This window comes from Micropterus dolomieu, linkage group LG07 (genome assembly GCF_021292245.1).
Source record: "Micropterus dolomieu isolate WLL.071019.BEF.003 ecotype Adirondacks linkage group LG07, ASM2129224v1, whole genome shotgun sequence".
NCBI classification, from domain to species: domain Eukaryota; kingdom Metazoa; phylum Chordata; class Actinopteri; order Centrarchiformes; family Centrarchidae; genus Micropterus; species Micropterus dolomieu.
Window position 1 is genome coordinate 9,192,985 of NC_060156.1, and position 23,406 is coordinate 9,216,390.

At 40.0% G+C, this 23,406-nt stretch overlaps 1 protein-coding gene across 2 annotated transcripts in view; it reads left to right on the forward strand.

Annotated features, from left to right (window-relative positions):
* Positions 1-929, forward strand: part of vgll3 (vestigial-like family member 3) — a 10,170-nt gene extending 9,241 nt beyond the window's left edge. Inside the window, exons 4-5 of one of the 2 annotated variants that reach the window (XM_046053833.1) lie at positions 75-224; positions 335-929. In XM_046053833.1, the coding sequence (XP_045909789.1) occupies positions 75-224; positions 335-375 (191 nt within the window). In that variant the 3' untranslated portion in view covers positions 376-929. Of the gene's footprint in view, positions 225-334 lie in introns of both variants that reach the window. The other variant, XM_046053834.1, reaches the window with a different exon arrangement.
* The last annotated feature ends 22,477 nt before the right edge of the window (positions 930-23,406 follow it).

Sequence of the window (23,406 nt, forward strand, 5' to 3'; positions counted from 1 at the left end):
CCACCCCATGCTACACTCATACCCGACCCACAGCCCAGCACTGGATCCCAGGTTTAATCCTCTGCTGCTGCCTGGTATTAGGAACCAGCCGACCACCAGCACAGGGAGTTCCCCACACAGCGAGGGGGTAAAGACGGAGATGGACCCCAGCAGCCCCGTCACGGCTACATCTGTCACATGGACCCCCTCGGCCCTCCATGGATCCCTTGAGGCGTATGACTCAGGTAGAAACTACAAAACAAATTCTACACAGTATACTCACATAATGCTAACTGGTGCAGTCAGTGATACTAAGCATAATAGTAACTTTACCTTGTTTCTTTTTCTCCTGCAGCTCTTGATCAGACCAAAGCAAAGACGTCAGTTTGGTTCTAACTGATGTACTAAGAATGAAAAGGAATATCAATTCACACCAAAAAGGACCTATTTGGCTCTATCAATGTAGCCTATGGCTGCAACACCAGCACTGTAATGTACCATGTAGATGGCTTACTGTAGCTTTGACTTTGAGTCCTGCACTGTCCACCAACTTACCACAGAGTTGAACTCAGGCTTTGGACTTAAATGAAATGCTTTGGCTGCAGGTCAAGGCCCTTGATGAACTATAAGCACAGACTACTAGCTTTAAGTATGGAAGGTCTCTTCTTCTCTGTTGGCACAAATCACCATTTCTTTTTCATGCAATGTGAGACCAAGTGGTTCTGTTTCAAGAGCTTGATTTTTGATCCACATCTTGTTTTGTACAGTAAATGTTTGTTGATGACTGTAAAAGTTTTCTTTGTGTTCAGTTTTCCCATGCTAAGTTGTTGTTTGCTGGATGACATCTTCAGTAATTGTTTGCCTGAATGCTACTTTACTATTTTGCCTTTGGGGATTATGTAGTGTAAATATTGGCACTGTATGTTTAAGTAATAAAATGTTGAACTCTATTTGCAAATGAAGGTTCTTTTCCAGACATAAGTTTACTAAAAATATGTAGATTCAAGCAAAATATTCACCTTAAACTACATCCTCTATTTTCCAGAGGGTTTTTGAGCACATCACTCGAAATTTGAGTAAGAATATGTTTAATACTGATAGCATATTTATACAAGTCCCTGCTCCCAAGAGGCATACATTTACTTGGCAACTCAACACACATAACTTTCCCATTACACCCCATTAAATAATGGATGCTTCTTCTCTTGTAAAATCAGAAAAAGTAAGTTTCATTTTGTAAGACACCAAACCATATTGATGTGTAGTGTTTTTGCCATTCTTTTAATGTAAGAAAATAGGAAAATTATCCACATACACTACATATAACCATAGGACCTTTGTCACTCTGTAACTCAATCAAAATGGTGGAATATTGTCTAGATTGTCTACCATTGTCCCATCTAAGCTTACACAGTGTGAGAGCATACTGACAGAAGTTACTATGAGCCATCAAACCCTGTGATATTGATGACCAAACCAGGATGTTAATAACAGCAGAATCAGCCATTTGTTAAACTGTGAGGAGGTCATTGTTATCACCAGCGAAGGTGTGGATTTGTCCCAGTTTCAAACATTGTATCTTCATAAACACTAACCCAACTTACCTGGGTTAGGGTTTAGGGTTTAGGGTTAGGCTGTTGCTCAAATAAGAATACAGAGATAATTGCTTTTTGCAGTACTCAATGACTGTTTCGGGTACAAGCCATGCTAAACAACATGTTGTACATTATGGACCAGACAGGGGCTGAGTTGTGGTATCAAGGGAAGTGGGTTGCATTCCACAGACAGTTATTGTAAGATACCATGACATGTCTGTCACACAAACACACACGTAAAAACACACACGGTCCCAGACTGACAAACACACACCAAAGAATGCATTTCCTGTCTGGACAGGAAGTTTGTCAGAGAGTAGCAGACCACTAAGATGTTTAAAGACACAGGCAAAAAGGGAGATTTCAAGAACTACAGTTAATGTCTGTTTTGATTTGGTTTTATTCTGATATATGATTTAATCAAGATCTCATGCATAAAATTAAATAAAAAACACACACAGAGACAGCCTGGATATCAGTGTCTGAATGAAGGTCAGGAATGATCGGCTTTCCGAAGAAGATGTGTTCACAATGTTCATCAGCATGAATCTTGAAAAAAAGTTGCTGCTTTAAATACATACTTCAGGCTCGGTCCAGTGCCAGGACCAGCATTATTTGTACCCACCCTGACATAATCAACAGCTGGCCTTCTTAGATTGGCCTGGTGTGTGTGTGTGTGTGTGTGTGTGTGTGTGTGTGTGTGTGTGTGTGTGCAGTGAGTGGTCTGACCAGGTGGTATGATCAGCAGTAGCAGTCCACTAACATTCCAGCCTTCTCTCCCACGTCTCTCATTCTCCATCTCCTCTAAACAGCAGGACTTCAAATCTGGACCTCAGCAGCTGCAGTTCCATCCAAAGCATCAACAAATTACGATGTTATGAAGTGGAAAACCCTGACTGTAAAAGGTTAATTCAACACTCAGAATAGATGAAATTTGTTAAATTATCGACAGAACATATTATAAGAAGAAGTGGCTTCTGTTTATTATATTTAAAAGAAAATGTCATTCAGATGAATAGGCTACTATAAGGCATTCAGTCGACTACTAAATACGTAAGTGCCAACATGAATGTGAGTTGTATGAACAATGTCTGACACAGAAGCATAAAAAGAATAAGTAGTTGTTTATAAATATTTGTTATGCTATTAAAATGTTAGACGTCAGGAGTATTTATCTGGACCACGTTTATACACAATTACACTTATCAACACCTTAGCGACTGAAATCACGTGATTATTATATCTTAGAATAATCAGAGTAATCAAAAAAATAATTGACATGGGTTGTGTGTATTATTTTTATTTACTTTTGCATGGGAATGTCACACAGAATGCAACAACGCTACCAAGCATGTAGCCTTTCCTAAACAATCGTCCAGTTGTGGGTGTACAGCTCATGCTTTCTGAAGTTACTGATGTGTGAACATACTGCCATGTTCATGTTCATGCCTGTTTGGGTTCATTTCAGCAATAAAATAATAGGCTGCAAATTACATATAAGTGGATTTTATTAATTCCTAAAATGTGTCAGCAAACACTTTTTTATGATTGTTAATAATAGCTGTATGAAAATCTCTGTTAAACTCTCTATCATAGTGTTTACTGCAACTCATCAGGTCTCTGATATTCCCAGTGCGAGAGAGTAAAAAAATACTAGGCAAAAGAAATAGAAAAAAAATAGAAAAAGATGGAGAGAATTTTAGATGTATGTCCTCTCACCTCTTCTCCAGAGCTCCTAATTAGCATTAGCATGTAGCCTCTGCATCAGCATGTAGTGCACTTATATGCTAAAAGGCATCCCACTGGCAGCCTTGGAGAATCACCACAGGCACTTCCACTGCAGGAAGAACACCAACATACAGCAAAACAGAGCTGAAAGCTATATGAAAGGGATTTAATTTGTCAGTTATAACAAAAAAAATGGGGCAGTCAGAGATTTAGGAAATGTTGCATGTGTAGCATTAGCTTTTAATTAAAGTTTAAATAGCCAATGCTTTGTGCTGATATTTAAGATCTTCAAAGCAATAATTGATGACACTGTCATACAGTATCATCGTAAGTGTGTATCTAGCAACTCTATATCAATAACTGATAATATATCAGTAACAAAGATTCAAGCTATTTCATGATAAAATTTATATATGTTGGTATATGTTGGTATAAACACAATATATTTCCAAATGGATATGTTTTTTTAATTTTATCTCTTGCACTTACATGCGCCAGAAAAATCTAGTTACAAGCCCACACACACACGTGCACACACACAGAACCATGTTTCCATGCACAAAAGAATCCAGATAAGAAGAGGATGAACCCAGAGCTAATCTGAGGCTTTGGATCCCCATCTCCATTGCCATGATTGCCTCTTTTGTAACCACCATCTATTTCCTTTCTGTAAAAGAGAATTGCATTCATTTTAAGAAATGAGAGGAAATAGTTGCATTTTCTTGGAAATTATTTTTCCTTCTGACCTGATGAGCCCCATTTGAACCTTTCAGGATCCCTGTTCTGAACTTCCCTCCAAACCCCAGCCTGGTTCTTATCATCCATTTAATTTACTAATATTTTAAAATGTGTAATTTCTTCATTCAGATGTAGTGCAGAGAAGCTGGATAAATCTAATCAACAGATACAGCAAATATTGTATGCATATGTATCACACTGGACTGCTGTAAACTCAATTCAGCGGCTTTGTTATTGGTCAAGTTTAATGCCATGATTTCTAATACAGTAAATGTGTCACTTCACTTGCAAATTTAAAGGGAAATGCCTTGAATGAAGAAATAGAGTTGAATAATTTTATGGTTGTGCTTTCTTGTAGAGCTGCACTTATTCCACAGCCATGTTTCTGATTTGCTGTCGTTCTTTGCAGCCATAAATTGCCAGTCTATTATTTACATGTAAAAGTAGACTTTTCTTTTTACATTTAATGGAATGAAAAAGGGGGCAAAAACTTTAAATCCTTCCATTTATCGTGCCCAAAAAAAGTACAGAGTGAAACTACTGTAGGTAGTTTTCAGATGACGCTTCAGTGAAACAATGAAGAAACAGCAAGAAAACAGATGCTGAGTTGAGTATCAGACTGGAGGGAGTTAGAGTCCACAAAAAGAGATGAAAAGAAAGAGGGAGAGAGGGGGGGAAAGCTGATCAGTCATAACACGACACAGCTACACATTCCAGAGTAATTGAGCAGATGATTAGTCTCACAATCAGCAACACAATCCCAGCTGTCTGAACACAAAACTATATAAATACAGAGATCAGGGAGGAGAGGAGAGGAGAGGAGAAGAGAGGAGAAGAGGAGAGGAGAGGAGAGGAGAGAGGAGGGTAGGAGACGAGAGGAGACGAGAGGACAGGAAAGGAGATACAAAAACAATAAAGGCGAGTAAAAGAGGCATATGGAAATCATAATCCCTCCACTCCCTTTTCCTCCCTTTTTCCTTCAAACGTCTTTTTCTCACTTCCATGAGCCAACTCCACGCCTACAAATCACTGGGGTAATTAGAGCTAATTTGCCCTCCTCGTGCGTGTATTAGGGGTATTAGTGAAAGGCTCAGCTTTCACCACTCTGTTTGTGTCAACAGGGCAGCCTAATGAAGCATGCTGGGAGTGCCACAGATCACTTGTCCTGCTGATTGCGCTTGATTTGCCAAGTCTTACTTGTTTTAAATGATACCTGAGTCAAAATGACTAGGAACACCCAAGGAGAAGAGAAACCAGTGAAACATCAGATTTTACTGAGTGCTCAGCTTCTCAGGACAAGTATTATTAAAATTAGTGTCAAAGCAACAATATTATTCCAACAGAAGTTATTTTCCCTTTTCTAACTACCAGTTGTATACATAATGCAAATTCCAATGAACAAATCATGTAATGGCAGTTCAAGCAGGACAAACATTAAATCTCTATAAGCTTTCGAATCAAATTTAGTTTGGATTAGATCATTACAGTTTAATCTAATCTCCTTTATATTGGATGAAGCAATAATAATACCACAGAGGAATCAATAAGAAACTGCTGAGGCCAGGAAAACAGGAAAAAACAATATAGCAACATTTAAAAGCTGTGGTGAACGTGCAAATGCGCAACATTTGCTATTCATATGATCAGATAGAGCCAAATGTCCAGATGTGAAAATGCTTTTCAGGATTCTTTTTTTATTTTTACTTAACATCAACTTGATCAAAGAGCTCAGCTAGTAGGAAGTGTTGTAATTTATTGTTTAGTCACGTGGGGGGAATCGCAACAAGCTGTTAACAATACATGGCATATTATCACTTTAAGTGGATACGGTGTTAGCGAAGAGTGGCTTATTTACACATTCAGCAGGCAAAGAGCATTCATTTGAAGTTGTGTTTGTGTGCACTTGATGAGTTTAAATCCAATATTCACTTTCAACTCATTTCAACATTGGCTGCACCTTACACAGAGGCATCATTTTAGTAGCTTTAAACAAGTCCTTCAGTAGAAAGTGAAAATGGGAGCCCGTAGTAATCAAAGTAATTGTGAAGTGTGAAATGTTTAATTATGGTTAGTTAATTATGATTATAATGCAAACCATTCCCTCTGATCACACATAGGACATTCGCCATTGTTGGAGCATTTCACTAATCACAAGAACCACTTGAACACTTTTTTCTTCTGGCAGTGTGGAGTTTTTCCTTGAAAACAACTGCCTACTGATGCTGGAAAAGGATTGCTGAGAGTTGAGAGACTGAACCACAATAAACAATAAAGTTGCAAAAAATCTAAACAATTTGCTAAAAGATGAAATGCTCGGCAGAGCTGAGGGGAACTGCAGAATCGAAGGATTTCGGAGGGTTTGTAGGTATCAGCTTGAGCTGCAGCAGGAAAGGTAACTGAATTTGAATAGTATTACACATTATTGGTTTGGATCAGACAGATAACTAACATGGTTCATCAGTACTACTAACTGTGTTGTCCTCTCACAGTAAAAAGATTGCACTGAACAATTCCTTGAGTATCACTTCAGGATGTTTAATTGGAACTGGAGCCAAAAAAATAGGCTCTTGTAACAGTTTTACCGCTGCTGGTCTTGATAGTCCCATATGGCAAGAGGGAGGGAATATTTGCACAGGGCCATGATCCTGAGCGTGGCAAGGATGAGGTCTGTTGGAGCTCCAACAGCCAAGGAGAGGTTGTTAAATCAAAATTCAATACACACTTACACCGCAGGAAAAGATCAACATTTATGCCTGTTTACAATGTACAGCAAGAACATCCACCCATAACACAGGCCAGCCACATTCCTCTGCCTGCCCACACACAGAGCGGCCAGGAAACATGATGATGTCTTCCCTTGAAGAAGATGGATTTTTCAAAATGAGAAGTACAAAACAAATTCCACCAGAAGAAGTTAACGCTTTGGAAGAACTAGGGTCATGAGAAGCACTGTTGGGTTGGGGAAATAAAGATTAATACACACCGCATGCAATAACTTCACAATTTTTTGTTTCTCATGTTTGTTATCGTGTCAATTTACTAAACTAAAGTTCTTCTTCCACCAGAGGGAAAGGCACTCCATTCATAAAGGCCAGAGTAGCTACAGCAGTAGGTTGTTTCTGTCAGCTCCGCTCTGGGTAATGTGCCAGCAACCACAGAGGCCAGTACATAGCTGTCATTCCTCTGCTCACTGAAAGCACATTTAGCAACCAACACCTGTTTCCCCTGCTCAGTCTCCACTACAGGCTGCTCCACTACAGCTCTGCCTGCATCTAGAGGAGCAGGGATTCAACTCTTATGACTTTTTTTTGTTTTTTTTTTACACCAAAAACATTTCAACATTTGTAGGGTGTTAAAACTTCCCCCTGGAAGCTATATGACATTCTTATGGATGGATTAGTGGCTCCTTAAAGGGACAGTTCAGTGCGTCCTTTTAATTTCTTTTGCATGGTGCTTAAGGGTATAATGAAGAGGGACATAGTACAACTTAGCCAAGTTAATGGTTGTGGATCAATAGCAACTCTATTCAAAAGCAGGGAAATGCTCCTTAAAACTTGTGATAGATTGGCTTACATTTACATGTTTATGACATTTCAAATTTCAGTATTTACAAAGAAATATGACTTGTTTAGTTATGACCTGTTTAGCAGCAGAAACAGTTGTTCAGGTTTGTAAGGATTGCATGAAAATCCCTTCAAAGCAGGGTGAGGCAGCACTCAACACAGTCTTCCTTGATTAAAGTTCAATTCAGTTTTATTTATATAGCGCCAATGCATAACAGAAGTTATCATTGCACTTTTCATGTAGAGCACGTCTAAATCGTCCACTTCGTAATATTATTTACAGAGACACACCAATTCCTAATATGAGCAAGCACTTGGCGATAGTGGCAAGGAAAAACTTTCCAGTTTCTTATAACAGACTGATGAGGAATCAGGTATGAACTAATATAAACCTAATACAAACATAGTCACAACCAGGAATGTCCATCCATCCATCCATAGTCAACCACTTATCGCATTTTTTGTCCCATTATGTTGACCTGGGCTTGTTTTCAGTCCATAAGTTATTTGCTATCCCTCAAAAGAAAGTCAAGTATTGATGATGTGCCGAACAAATGCCAAACTTACACTCACTGCTTTATTAGGTACACCTTGGTCATGTTCAAGAAACTAGTTTGAGATGATTTGAGTGACATGGTGCATCTTCGTGCTGGAAGTAGACATCGGAATATGGCTACACTGTGGTCATAAAGGGACTAAGGGGCCCAAAGTGGCCAAGAAAATATCCCCCACACCAGCCTGAACTGTTGATACAAGGCAGGATGGATCCATGCTTTCCTATTGTTTACGCCAAATTCTGACCCTACAGTCTGAATGTGGAATCCTGTTCTTAGCTGACGGGATACGGGATTTCTCAAGGACACTGTAGACTTACCAACGACACACAGGGGCTTGACTCCTTTCTACCAATATATTCTAGCGGAATTTCACCTACTTGTTGTGTCACTGTCACAGTTTTCAGAATGAGTGGTAAGCAGGGGCAAGACAAGACACAGAGTAGAGATTCAGTTCAGGGTTTTCTTAATCCAAATGAAAACAGGTTAACAGGCAGTTGACCGGAAAATCCAAGATGACTGAAGGATGGCATAGCAACAGGGAGACAGAACACTCTTCCAAACGAACACAACTGAGTGTAAACACACTACAATGACCAGACAGCGAATGAACAGAAAAACCAAACATTTATACACAGGGACTAACGGGCAGGGCGGGAGCAATACAGGTGACAGGGATCAAGGCTAACGAGGCAGACAGGGGGTAGGGGAAAACAGAGAGGCAGGCGGGCAGGCAGGCAGGCAGGCAGGCAGGCAGGCAGGCGGGCAGGCGGGCAGGCAGGCGGGCAGGCAGGCGGGCAGGCGGGCAGGCGGGCGGGCGGGCGGGCGGGCGGGCAGGCGGGCGGGCGGGCGGGCGCGCGGGCGGGCAGGCGGGCAGGCAGAGAGACAGCAGGGGAGAACAGAGATAACTGGGGGAACAGACATAACCTAGGTTACTGGACACTAAACACAGACATAAACTAAGACACAGAACCAAAATGCAGAGCTAAATCTAAGATACATGACAGACTACAAAGTGAGCTAAAAAGAACCTGCAAATGAACAATGAAATAAACAAGGCTAAACAGAGAACACACAACAAGGAATGAAACTTCAAAGCAGAAAACATGGACCAACTGTTACACAGACCAGGGTAGGGAACAGAGACAGAACTAACCAGGAAACAGGACAACACAGACAACAGACTATGGGTAACCGGACAAAACCAGATTAACACAGAAACAAACGGACAACAAAACGGCAGAGCTCACCGTAAACCCAGACTGGACACAGGACAACAGACAAGACAGAACCCCAAAACACAACAGACCAAAATAACAGATAATCAAATGACCAAAAACTCACAGAGTGCAAAACTTAAACATCGCTGACAAGCAGAATTTGACAGTCACTCATTTGGATTATCAAAACTCATGGCTTACTTAATGCCTGTGTCACTGTATGTTAGTCTGTATCTACTGTTTCTCTATTTGCTGTCTTGAACTACTGACAACCACCTATAGAGCCATATCTCCCTCAACCTGCTGTCTCTTTCTCTCACTTTCTCTTCCTCTCTCTCACACACACACACACACACATACAGTGTTCATAGAGAAAATTACCTGTCATGTTGCTAATTGGGAAAAACATCTTAAAGAAATCATATTTCATAAAGTTCATTTAAAGACAATTGTCTGTTTATTAGGGGTTTTGTCATGCCGCTAGACTAATTGAATGGTACTATTACATGCTATGCTATTACAGCAACATGAGTAAAAAACTGTATTCAAAAATGAGTGTGGAATTTGATGACAGACATCTGTGAAATATCTAAGAATGCACTGGAATCTGTAGAATCGCAAGAATTTTCCCCTTAAACCTTGTTTGTGATCATTGTAGTGCCAAATCAGTTAAAAAAGGAGGTGAAAACACACAGCTACTCAGCAGTGGGGAATCCCTTGCTCTGCCACCTGCTTGTCAATCATCCTGGCCTGTGTTACACGAACCTACTTGCTGCCACTGTCCCATGCTGCCCATAATGACCATACCACACATACCAGAGCCACAGAGGGGCATTCCTGGACCATTGACCCAGATCAGTTGTTAAGCTTACTTACTTAAGAGACAGGGAGTGTGTGATTGGCTGAAAGGTGAGGGAGAAGTCACTTCACTGCTGTCACAAAAAGTGACATTAAAATAGAACATGACATGAAATTGAAGTGTTATTGGGGAAAATGCGATTGTGAAATCAAAAAGTTTAAGCTAATACAAATCACTTGCAAAATGAAAACAGGGTGTGCCATACAGGATGAATAAAGTCCTCCAAGGTATTAGTTTTGACATCAATGGGCAAACGCAAACTAACTTCAGTAGTCATGGATACTTCATGAACAGTAGTAGTGCTTAGTGTCCTAGCTGCTTTGACAGTCCAAAATCTAGCATTCCCCTGTATAAGATAGTTTGATATATGCTGTAAAAAAAAACATATGATCACCTAATAATAAAACTAAAGAGTAACTTCAATGTGCCTTTATATGCAGAGAAGGATCCAGAATTTGTTGGGAATAAAAGTCCAGTGTACTTTTTTTGAACTGCCAACCAGAGAGAAAATGTGAAAGTACATTTGGTCCAGCCAATGTTTTCAGCTCACTGCCTGTATGCCCAATTGAGTTTCAGCACCTTTGTAGACATCCTGTTTGTGTCAAACTCTACCTGGAGATTTTGGAAAACCTCAAATGTAAGTTTGAACTCCCTTGCCTACCTCAGGTTGAGTATGTAGATCAGCCCAAAGGCCATGGCAAATGGCAATACATTCAGCACCCACCTTTTAATGATGATCTTTTTCATCCACCTGCTGTGACATCTGCAAAGAGAAAACCACCCACGTAAATCTATCTTGCTAACTGTAATTGACTAGCTCTGTATTTGTACTAAATGTGTCTACATTGGATGTTTGCACAGCAACTCAAATTTGTTACTCAGAATTTTCACATTTGTTTTCCAACTGTAACGTAATGTAATCCATATAATTTGACCAAAAACACAATTTTGTTTTTGGTCAACTTCTAAAATTAAAAAGTTAAGAATACAAGGTTAAAAGTGTAATTTTAAAAGCCTGGAATTACTCATGTACATTAGATTTGTAATTTATTAGTGTACAAACTCAAAGTGTGCCTGTGTGTTTGTTTGTTTGTTTGTTTGTTTGTTTGTGTGTGTGTGTGTGTGTGTGTGTGTGTGCGTGTGTGTGTGTGTAAGAGAGCATGTCAGCAGAGAGTGTAATCTAAGGGATAACATGATGCTTATCCAGCTGATCCCCCCACCTCCCCGGGTTCTGACAGGTTGACACCCATCATTCTTCACATTAACTTTGCCTAATTGGCAGGTAATCCCTCTCTCCCCTACTGTTCCTCTACTGTCCCGCTATTGTCCTTGTACTCAGCCCCTGCTTTCTATGTCTTTATCCAACAATCTAACCAGGCACCCTGCAGCCAGAAAGCCCCTCAGCAGGATGTCTTGTCAAGGCCCAGAGTCCTGGTAGGCTCTGCTACTGTAACTTGGGGAAGTGAAATTGGGAGCTTCCTCTGTGATGATGACCCCCATGCTGGGAAGCTCTCTACGAGGCTGACAGGAGAGCCGGCCCCAAATAATCTCAACCTTTCAGCAGCTGCTGCTGACCCAGCCCTTTCCACATACACATCCCGCAAACTAATGTTTCCCCAGTATCTTTTAATGAGATAAAGTTATTAAAGTTATTAAAGATAAAGTAATGTAAGTTTCAAAGATAAACTGATAGACTACTAAATGTTGGTCCACCCTTCAATCTTAAAACAAAACAAGCAGCATCTGTTACTAAAATGCAAATGCTCTTCTCCTTTTGACGTTAAAAGGCACACATGCTTTTCTTCCTCACTGCCACATTACACACTTTAATGCCCGTGTCCAGCATTCAAAGATTGCTCCCTTTTTGCAACTCTTAAATCTCAAGTATACAAACACACACATTCCAGTTGTACTGTATCTCTCGTCCTGCCCTGACAGTGATTGACAGGTGTTTGCAGAGTCACTCTGCAAAGTCAGACATGAGACATATGTGAGTCCCACCCTCCTGTCATGTCCGCCTTCCCATGAGTCCATTGTGGCTGAGGTGGAGGTGGCAGGAGCAGTCAGGAGCTTGTCAGAGCAACAGGAAGAGGCTAACGCACCCTCTCTCTCTCTCTCTCTCTCTCTCACACACACACACACACACACACAGCTTCCCTGTCTTACAGGAACAAGTCTCGCTGTCAACCCCCCAGTGAGTGTGTCAGCTGTCATTAACTTCACAGACTTCCAGTGAGTAGGGGAGCTTCCCCTCACTCCCACCCCCTCACAGGTGACTCTCACTGGGGGCTCCATGCTGAGGATGCCAGCCTCTCTGCTGGAAGTCTCAATCCTGTCAACACAGCAAGCCAGAAGCCAGAGAAACGAAAGTGAAAGAGAGAGAATTTCTCTACGTGTATGATTACATATACGTATGATACATATGGTAAAATACATGTGCATATATGCGTGTTAATGATGTAATCTTGCCTTTTTGTTTGTGCGTGTTCACATTCATAGATTTTGTGTTGATGTAACTGTTTTTGTATTTGTGCATGCATGCATTGTATATGTATTGTTAATATTCTAAGTAAAAATACAGTGCACATATGTTTTGGTGTTTACATCACCTCTCATATGTAGGTTTACATGGTAGGTTTTTTTATTTGCGTGTGTGTTTGTGTAGGTCTGTGTTTATGAGAGAGTGTGTGTGTGTTTGTGTGTGTGTGTGTGTGTGTGTGGTTGGGGGGAACATGCGTGGAATGTGTGTGTGATATAAAGGCTCTCTCCTCACGCCACAATGGTGTCTTTGACAAGCGGGAGAAGGGAAGGCTTTGTTTGGTGACACCACACAGTGTTGTGAATGCCCGACATAGCTGCCATTCCTCTCTCTATGCCCTCCGCCAGGCTACTGGCTTATCAGGGATTCCTCTCCTTTCTATCTGCCCACGCACACCCCTCAGTGTGTGGTGTGTGTGTGTGTGTGTGTGTGTGTGTGTGTGTGTGTGTGTGTGTGTGTGTGTGTGTGTGTGTGTGTGTGTGTCTGTATGTGTAAGTGAGAGAAAGAGTTTGTGAAGCAGAGTTGCTAACACCAAGGAAAATGTAAATGAGCTCCAGAGGAGAATAGACTCTCTGTTTGGTTACATATTTCTCCACAAGTGGACCACTTTGGCTGCCACGTTTTTAAACAATCTCAAGTAGCTGGCTAGCATGGATTTGATTTGATGATAATGAGAATAATGACAATATTGGTCACAACACACAAAATACAACCCAACGCAGGGACTGATTTTAAATTATTGTAATTTCACATAAAAGCAGACCTGAATAGTAAATTAATCCAGGAAACCATAAGTGCATGATGCATAACTTTTTACACAACGCCAGTATTAGGTTCTCTTCTTACACTGATAGTCATTTGAATTTAGACTACTCCAAAATTCCATGCAATGCAAACATTTCAGCAGTGAGATCAAGCTGAGGCTATGAATGGTACATAAAGTTTTCCATTTTACAAATAGAATTTTTGCAGCGACTGACCCCATGAGGCATGGTTAAGGTCCTGGAAAGATTTTGGTTATTGCAAATAATTATGGTTAACTAAAACGCTTGGTTAAGGTTGAGCTGATTGTGGTTAAGGTTAATCAAAAGGTTAATTGCAGGATTATGACAGGAAGCAAACTCCAGTCTTAATGTCAGCGTTAAAGTCTAACATGATACATGTTAATCCATCACCCTGCGCCACACCTCTACTTTCTGCATTGCTTCATAAGGGGCACACTACTTCCTGTATTGACACTTAATTGTGAGGTGCGACATCATCCAGTATGACCATGATTCCTTAAATACTAGGCTGTTAGGACGTGGTTATCTCTGGTTAAACTAGATTAGCTCGGGGGGCCCTAGAGTTAGTCTCTTCACTCCGTGGTTACACAAGTTGTCTTGCTTTCAGCATGCCTGTCATTAACAGACTTGATTAATAACAGGGACACACCGACCTCTGGGGCCGGTAGCCAGCTGTGGCTGCCGCTGTTTTTTGGCCAAACCAATAACGGAGAAAAACATATGAAAGCAAGTTCATGAAACTTCATTTTGAGCAGTGATTGGAGAAACAGTGCTGATTGTGCAAGCCTAAACTCCTCAGGCAGGTTGTTCCAGAGTTCATACTTTTTTTCCATCCTCTAATCCTCCTCTCTCATCGTTATGTTTATCTCATAGTTACACAGTGAACTAGTATGTTGGTGAAAAGCTCATCCTTCTCTCAGGTCTCAGTAAACATAAAGGTCCTTCTTTACAGCTTTTCCGGTAACATATATTTGGCAAGAGCACTGATACCCAAATTAAAGTAGGTATGGTGCCCACATGTGAGCAAATTAGGAATTCAGTACACATTAAGTCATGGACACACAAACTTACACACATCTGTTTCTCTGTCTTTTCAATGCCAGGGTGTTGTTATATGTTTGATGTGTTTATATGAGCTGTGATGGGCCTTACAGAGGATTGGCAGCAACAACCCATCAGCACTTCAAAGTAGGATTACACCGATATATATAAGTTTGTTCGATATTGTCCACTTTGTAGTTGTTTTATCGGACCTGAGGCAATTATGGACACACCACTGAAGAGTATGGGCTTGGATGTCAGCTTATCTCCATCTGGTGGTGAGATGGGATCAGAGTGAAGGGGAGGCTGTCGGACATACTTGGTATACCCAACACATGTGTTGGGGCTTTGCTGGAAACAGCTGCAAGAGAGAAAGACTTCACCCCTTTACTTTGAACAACTTTTCTTACATAAAAAGAAGATGGAAGGAGCTCTTTGAGGAACTTATGAAGTTCATGTACCAAAGCAAAGTGGAAGGTGGAAGAGTGTTGGGAGTGGATCTCCATGTCAGCAGGTGTTCAGACCGAAAATAGGGGCTGCATTGTTCTGGGCGTGTTGCTTGTAGGTTCAGATGCAATACAATCCAGGAAATCCAGAATGAGTCATAGATCATAAGTTTGATGGCTTTTGAGACACCAAAACACTACACAGCAGATTTATGACACAGTGTTTTACTGAAAAGTCATTGCCAGGTTTTGATCGATGATATTTGGACTCCAAAAACAAGAACCAGCGCATGGTACAGCGGGAATGGTGACAATTGACTAACGAACCACTGTTGGACAAGGAAAGAATGATACTGTCTGAGATGACAGACAGGCATGGAAAATGAACAGAATCAGCAAATGTTCAACTTTGGTCAGGAATTGGTTGATTTTAAACATATCTGCCTTCTTTTTCACAAATAATGCATCTAATTTCTAAATGAGGATGTATCTTAGCAATGCAATAGTTATAACTACTACAGTAGTTGCTCATTTGAGCTGTTTAAATGAAAAGGAGCAGAAGTCCCCCTAGAAAACTTGGAGATCTCACAGTGGGTAATGTTAAATATAGTCCTAAAAGGAAGTGTGTGCATTTACAAAGAACTCTGCTGCATGTAATCAAACATATTTAGTGCTGTTATTATATTCTTGACATTAAATATGTCAGGAATTTCTCTCACTTCTAACCTGATTCTGAAATCACCAGGAGCGAGTCACGGTTTGTGGTCACACAGTGTTATTTGAAATATCACAATTCATAAACCATGATTTTCAAGCTGATACACAATTCCAGGTTTCCAAACATCCTTTTCCTCAAGCCATTATTCTGTATTTCCCATTGTTTTAACAAACACACACAAAAAAATAGGAATCTTCAATCTAGAGCCATTCTAAGTTGTTGCTAGTGTCTCTGATGGGATGTGGGAGCTTAGAGTTATTCTTGTCACTTACACTGTGCCTTTAGGGAACAATTAAGTTCCTTTTATGTTGTTGTAGCTTATTTCATCACAATTCTCCATTGGTCCTCCTTCTTTAGATTGAAACACACACACACACACACACACACATACACACATAATAATATGAACACACATGGTCCATTAACTCTACCAGTCTCCCAGGAGCCTCCTGCAGTTGAATTGCTGCCATTCCTTCAGACTTTTCAGCACTGCTGTGGGAATGATATTAACAAAAAAGAATTAGCCTAGCCTTTCCATTGGCCCTTCTCTCTCTCAACACACACACACCCAGGATCTGTGCTCAGTGTGTGACAGACAGAGTATTTGCTTCATCTGTACTGTATGTGTGTGTGCCTGTGGCCGTGTGTTTGTCCTTGTACAGTATGTGTGTATACATGTGCATGTTTTAGTGTAGTGAGTGTAAAAGCGATTGGGAATGAAGTAAGTAAGGTGCATTTGGAAGCGTGCCCGTCCTTGTTTGTGCATGCATGTGTGTTTATGTGTTCGCAGGCTTGCTGCTCCCACGTCCCTGAGAACGAGGCCAATCAGATTGGACAGACAGTTTATTTCCAAACACTAATGTCTGGCCTGCTGCCTCACACACATTCCAGTACTTCCAGACAGACTTTCAGAAGCGGGAATTAAAAAGGCATTGGAGTTGTTAAAACATGACATTCCCAAAAAAGGGCTGCTGGGCCCCGAGACTACCCAGAAACATCCCACATGACTCAACACTGTAGGAATGACAGAACCGCCAGGGTCGCCGATGAAGGTCCTCTCATAGATATTGTCTCTCTATTTCCCTCCTTTCGTCTCCATGTCTGTCCTTCTTCCTCTCTGGCATCATGTTCTCTCACATAGATTACCCTTAACTGAAATGTCTTTCTGTGTTTTTGTCTCATGCAGGTAGGATTTAAGGGCCTTTCCCAATAGCACGTCAACATTAGTAATGAGGGAGGGGCAAATGTTGCTCTTTCACCTTCCAACCCAATTTTTTTCTGGAGTCCTAACCTTCAAGTCACTGCTACCTCATGCATGTAAACTGTACAGTTCACACATGCATAGACTAACACATAACCACACATGTTCAAATGAAAGTGACATACTGTAGCATATATCATATAGAATAAGGGTCTAATGCAGTAAGTTTAATTATACAGTACCTATCCATCATGAATGATGGGAGGACCTAATTTTGAACAGACTTAAATGACACATCTTTGTCAGATTCACATAAAAATGAACAAAAACAATTTAAGATTACTTTTTATACTTCTAGAGAAAACACATTTACAATCATTTTAGACCAGATATTTAATACAAAAAATATTGTCGTCCGTATCGGCTTTCAAAACCCCAGTGTGCACACACATACAAACTCACACTCAGAGGAATGTGATGTGTTCTGTGAGTGGGAGTTGAGGTCAAACATCACTATCGGGGACTGTGTTAATGTATTCAACTCCTATAGAGGCTGACTCAGGCGGATATCTGTTTAACAGTGGGTCAATTCATCCTGTTAGCAAAGGGCGCCACTAGCATCAAAAATGGGGGCTTTGACGCAACTGATGTGACCGTTTAAAAGCGTGAAAGGGGGCTGATCAACTTCCAGTCACGTCCGGTGTTTCCCCGAGAGGCTGCACATACGTTACTTCGAGGATGGGGTTCATTAAAAGTGCCATGACAAGAAACTATCTGGTGATAACAAAAGCAGTAGACTGGTTTTATCCCTACTTTATCCCTGATAAATATTCTTGGCACATACAAAGTCACTAATCAAATTTACTAAAGGAAATAAAATCAAAATATTTGAAAACCTATGGTACAAAGTCAGAAACTATTAAAAAATAACCATATGGTGGGAAGCACTTCTCACACCTGCCGATTCGCAATTTGCATGGCCCTGAAACTTGTCATAACTCGTCATACATGGATCCATCAAGTACTTTGAAGCCTAAATGTTGGCAGGTATGATTCCTGGGTATTGCAGGTTCCGGGAGATATCATTCAAAGTCAAAATATATGCAACAGAGGCTGAGATATCCTGACTTCTAGTCCAAGTATGATTCAAGCTGCTACATAATGTTTTAATATTCAGTTGCAAATTTCCGACTAACCTGCTTCCCTCTATCTACAATACATCTCCCTCTTTGCATGTGATCTTGATTTAATAAGACAAAATGAAGAAGGACTGCCCATAATATTTATATTTTACATGAACCACACAACTTGCATGAATAACAGCTAATGAACACATTATTTAGGCTAATCTTTGATACATCCTGCCTTGGTTAAGTTTTTGTGGTCCATGTTTTCATTTATTTATTCTCTGTTCCTTGGTTTGTTACTCACCTCTCCTGCCATTTCAGATCACCTCATTTCATTGCCCCTGTCTGATTCCCACCAGTGTAACTGTAAAGGGGGTAAGCCGGACAGTGAAGCCAACCAAAGCCTGCATGGAGGGATCCATGTAGGCCCAAATATGACGTCAAAACCACATCGCACATGAGAGATGTAACCGTATTGTTAAGATTATAAACTCTCAGCAATCAAAAAAAAACTATCAGAGCAATCAGAGATGCTGCATTGGTATTTGGCAGGTGAACCTTGTAGGTGGGCTGATTAAACAGTGACGATCCATGTCAGACAAACACACTGAGCCATGAAACTTTTTGTTGGCGCAGCTATGCAGCTACCAGAATTACGGTGTTTCTGCCATTGTTCTACATCATTAAACCACGGTTATGCTGCGCGATCATGCACAGTAGATGCTGGTGCCAACAGGAAGTAGCCCTCTAGTAGTATTTTATTGGTCCAAAACTGTTTCTTGGACTCCCTATAGAGTTCCTGACATTGCCTTAGCCTACTCCCTGCGGGATTTGTTTGCCCATATTTGACTGATCTCCTGTGTACAGAATCTTTGCCTGTTAAGTAAACTTTTGTCCTCTCATTTACTGCCTGTTTCTGAGTCGTGCTTTTGGTTCCTCTGCCAGTGCAATCTTAGTATCTTTTAGGATTCAAATATTCTAAATAGATTTGTAGCGTATTTCAGGCCTGCTGCATATTTTACCATGTGGGAGAAAAATCATCAGGAGAAAAAAGTGGGAATTGGAAACTTTGAAAATGGAGATACCGGCTCTGGAATCCATTTATATGAACAGCTCATTGTTGAGTAAGGGATATTTTTTACTTTACTTACTTAGTCATATTCTGATGCTTCACAACCCATTTAACTTGCAACTGAGCAAGATGAACAAAAGCAGGAAACTGAAGAATGTTGTGGTAACAAGAAAAAAACGCTTCATCAAATCAACAGGAATATACACACATGCGTGCAGATCATTTTGCATAAAAATGTGAATCTGGATCAAACATCTGAAAAAGACTGAGAGAGAGAGCCTTTTTTTAAAAAAAACTTTATTTACAGGTCTAACCACGTCCGTTAGCATCAATAAAAACTGAAATCAAGACAAGCTTTTCAAAAAGGTACAAAAATACTTCTTAAATGAAGTACCATCACATTGCCTTGAACACAACATGTTCAATACACGATCTGTTTCCCACAAGAGTTCAAGGTATTTGTCAGTCCACAAGCAGTCCTGATAGTATTGGTTTCAATCATTTCGTTATACAATCCTGTGTTGTAAAATGATAACCTTGTACCTTGTAACCTGATTACAATTCTTTCGTGTCTTTCATATTGAGAGCACCAAACAAAGTTGATCAGCACATGAAGGGGTCTGTCTTTTGCATTGTAATTGTGTCTAAAGAGAGAGAAAGTCAAGGGGAAAGAGGATTAGACTGAGAGAGAGAAAGTAAAGCACCTCTCTTTTCCATAAAGCCAACAAAGAAGCAACCTGATGCACCCTTGTACAACAGCTTGTAACTTTTAGTAGCGTATCACCAGGAGAATAACACAAGGCAATCCATCTGCAATAAAGCCCTTCCTCAAAGCTCTGCCACACTTCATCTAGTGTTAATCTCACCTACTTAACTATAATCAGTAAATCACATTTATATTTCAGCACCAGAATAATTAGACTAATCTTAAAGTCTAATTAAACTATGACTCCATTGAATAATTAAAACATTTTCATATATTTCCATTGCAAAAAAAACCCTAGGTTTTCAAGGGGCTTACCAGGAACAGGATTTACTTTACTCCTCCTCCCAGTTTCCTGGGGCCTCAAAGGCCTTGTACAGTATGTAAGGCGTAAACATTAAAATATTCATGTATCAATTAAATCTGTAGAAATTAATCTAATAAATATAACTGGACAAAGCTATTACGGGCTCTTAAACACCAGAAGTTATTATGAGGATAAATCCTGCAGGGCTTTGGTGGCAATGCTGATTGCATGAGTAGTTCTGACTAATACAAATCTATAGTGCCGGACTGTAGAGCTAGCACTAGTAACTCTTTAAATGACGTGCTATGCGATTCATTTTAGTGCAAGCTGATTCTAAACTAAACTGGAAACAACATATACAATTGAACAAATGTGTTGGTTTGATTGAGTCATTTACTACAGGTGCACCATTAAGTATTCAGGGTCTTAAGGTTTTTGCACCAATTGGGTTTATCATGTGATGTTTTGATTACAATTATTGTTATTATTATACACATCCAATTACATACATACAATAATTATAATTATAATCTTTAAAGGCTCTTTTAAAGTACCTTCGATACTTCAGTTCATAAGGAGCATCAATGGAAAAGCCTCTGAAATAGAAATGATGTAACCATAAAATTAAATCAAAATGTCATATCAAATGTTCTCTATATAAATATATGTATACTGCAGTGGTTCTGAAACTGGGCCCCCCTGGGGTGGCAGATTGCCATTGCAGGTGGGGCACTGATGTCTAGCGAACCTAAAGTTGCATGAATGTGATTCATGTGGTGGCATAAAGAAAAAAAAAATCGCCCTTGTTGTTAATGATTGATAAAAATGAAATTCACTTTTGCTGGAATTCTAAAGGGGAGTGTGACAGAAAAAATTTGAGAACCACTTGTTTACTGTAACAATTTGGCTTAAAGATGAAATACAGCATTTTGGAGAAGAAAGAAGATTCTAATATAAATCCAATACAAAAAAAAAAAAAGACAAAGAAATTCAGTGCATACTTTCTACTACACTGGTGACAGTGAGGTCCTTGGAGTATCTTGAGTAACCAGGAATTTGTTTCTCAAAATGTGTTCAACTTTTTTCTCCACTTTTGAGCTTTGCAAAATTACTTTCACCACCACTGTGATAGGGAGGCAGCACAAGTTTCACAAGTAGATCAAAACATGGGCCCATAAAAGCAAAACTATCTGCATGGCTAGATGCCACATGGGAAGGTGAGAAAGTATGTTTTTCTGATATGGGTGAATTGGACCCTTCATTTGGTGATTGAGGTACACATTTTAACATGGATTGTGTCTTTAAAAGCAATAACTATAGTACTGATTAATCATACATCGGTCTAACTATCAGTTAGCCCTGCTTTAATTCTGCAAAAATGCAGCTGAGTAAAAAACACTGCAGTCCTTCTTCTTGGGTTACTACTCTTTACTGACCCTTGACATTTGGGAAAAAGTGAACATACACTGAACAAAATTATAAACGCAACACTTTTTTTTGCCCCCATTCATCATGACCTGAACTCAAAGATCTAAGACTTTTTGAGTGGCATTTTATTGTGGCCAGCCTAAGGCACACCTGTACAATACCAATGCTGTCTGATCAGCATCTTGATATGTCACACCTGTGAGGTGGATGGATTATCTCAGCAAAGGAGAAGTGCTCACTAACAGATTTAGACAGATTTGTGAACAATATTTGAGAGAAATTGGCCTTTTGTGTACATAGAGAAAGTCTTAGATCTTTGAGTTCAGCTAATAATGAATGGGGGCAAAAACAAAAGTGTTGCATTTATAATTTTGTTCAGTGTAGATTACTGTCTCAGAGGTGAAACAAGAACCTTATTCCAAATTCATAAAATGTTTCATCAAACTCTGCCCTCTTATACTTATGCATCGATCTAACCCTAAGGTTGGGTTTAAAATTTTTACGGGCTTATCCCTATGATGTCTCAAAAATATATTTTTAATATGGAAAAGCCCGTAAAAATGCCTCGCATGCCCAGAGACAGTGTCTTGTCCGGGCTCTGAGGCACTGTAATTGCCCCCCCCCCCCCCCACTCTGAAACCCCAGATCCGTCTTTACAGCATGCATTAGCATACATAATACTGCTCTGTGGACTAAAAGAGTCATGCCAATTGAAATGCAATCATTTTCACAGCAGAGCACTGCCATCACCACTTTAATTGAGTGTGAAGGCTCTTGCATGTGTATGTGCATGGTATTGTATCATGAGACAAGGGATAATTGCTTTTGCAATACAACATAGCAATATGTTGTTAATTCAATGATAGGACTTGATTGCTTTTGTCTAGTTGTGTCCCCTGGGCTGGCTCATGTGTTTGTGATATTTGTCAGAAAACAGAAGGTGCAGACGATAACTGCTGGCCACATCCCTTTAGACTGTCTGCGCCTTGTCTGTACCAGTTTTTACACACACACACACACACACTCACACACACATACAGTACATAGAAAATAATTTGCGCTACATGCTAAAAACAGGGTGTATAAACTCCCGTACAATAAAAAAAGAATTGCACTTGGTATGAATGTCCCACTGTTCAGTGACAATCCAACCCAATTATCTCATCATTATCATTATCTGTGTATTGCTTTTGTCAAATTGCAAAGTGGGAAAACAGACACATGACAGCATTTAACATTCAAAGAATGCAATTTCCGCTCTTTATATCTCTACAGACTGTCTCTGTTCCTGAGGGCTGTTTCAGTTACAGTAAGTGGCTGCAGAGCAACAGGATATAAATCAGATATAACACCCTTGAACCGGGGTGTCTAACTACAGTGGTAAGAACTGAACATTGGTTACATGGTCTTTAGACTTGACCTTGACTGTAAATTTAACCCTTGCCCTCATCTCTGACCTAATTAACCATAATACCAAAACCTGCAGTATACCCACATGCACACACACACACCAAATACATAAATGTCTCCTTTTGGCACAAATGGACAAGCGAAGCTCTGAATGAGCAACTTATAGGACCAATTAACATAACAAAATAATAATTTCCATACAAAGTGGACAAAGCAAATAGCTCTCTAATGAAGATCAGTGTTAGTATGCTTGCAGGTTAATTTCTCTCAACGTCAACAGAAAGCCTGCAGGGACAAAGTGATTGAATCATGAGAATGTGTATTAATGGCAGTGGCTGCTAATTAGCCAAACAGAGAAAGAGGGCATTAATCTTAAAGCCTAGTTGTAGACTG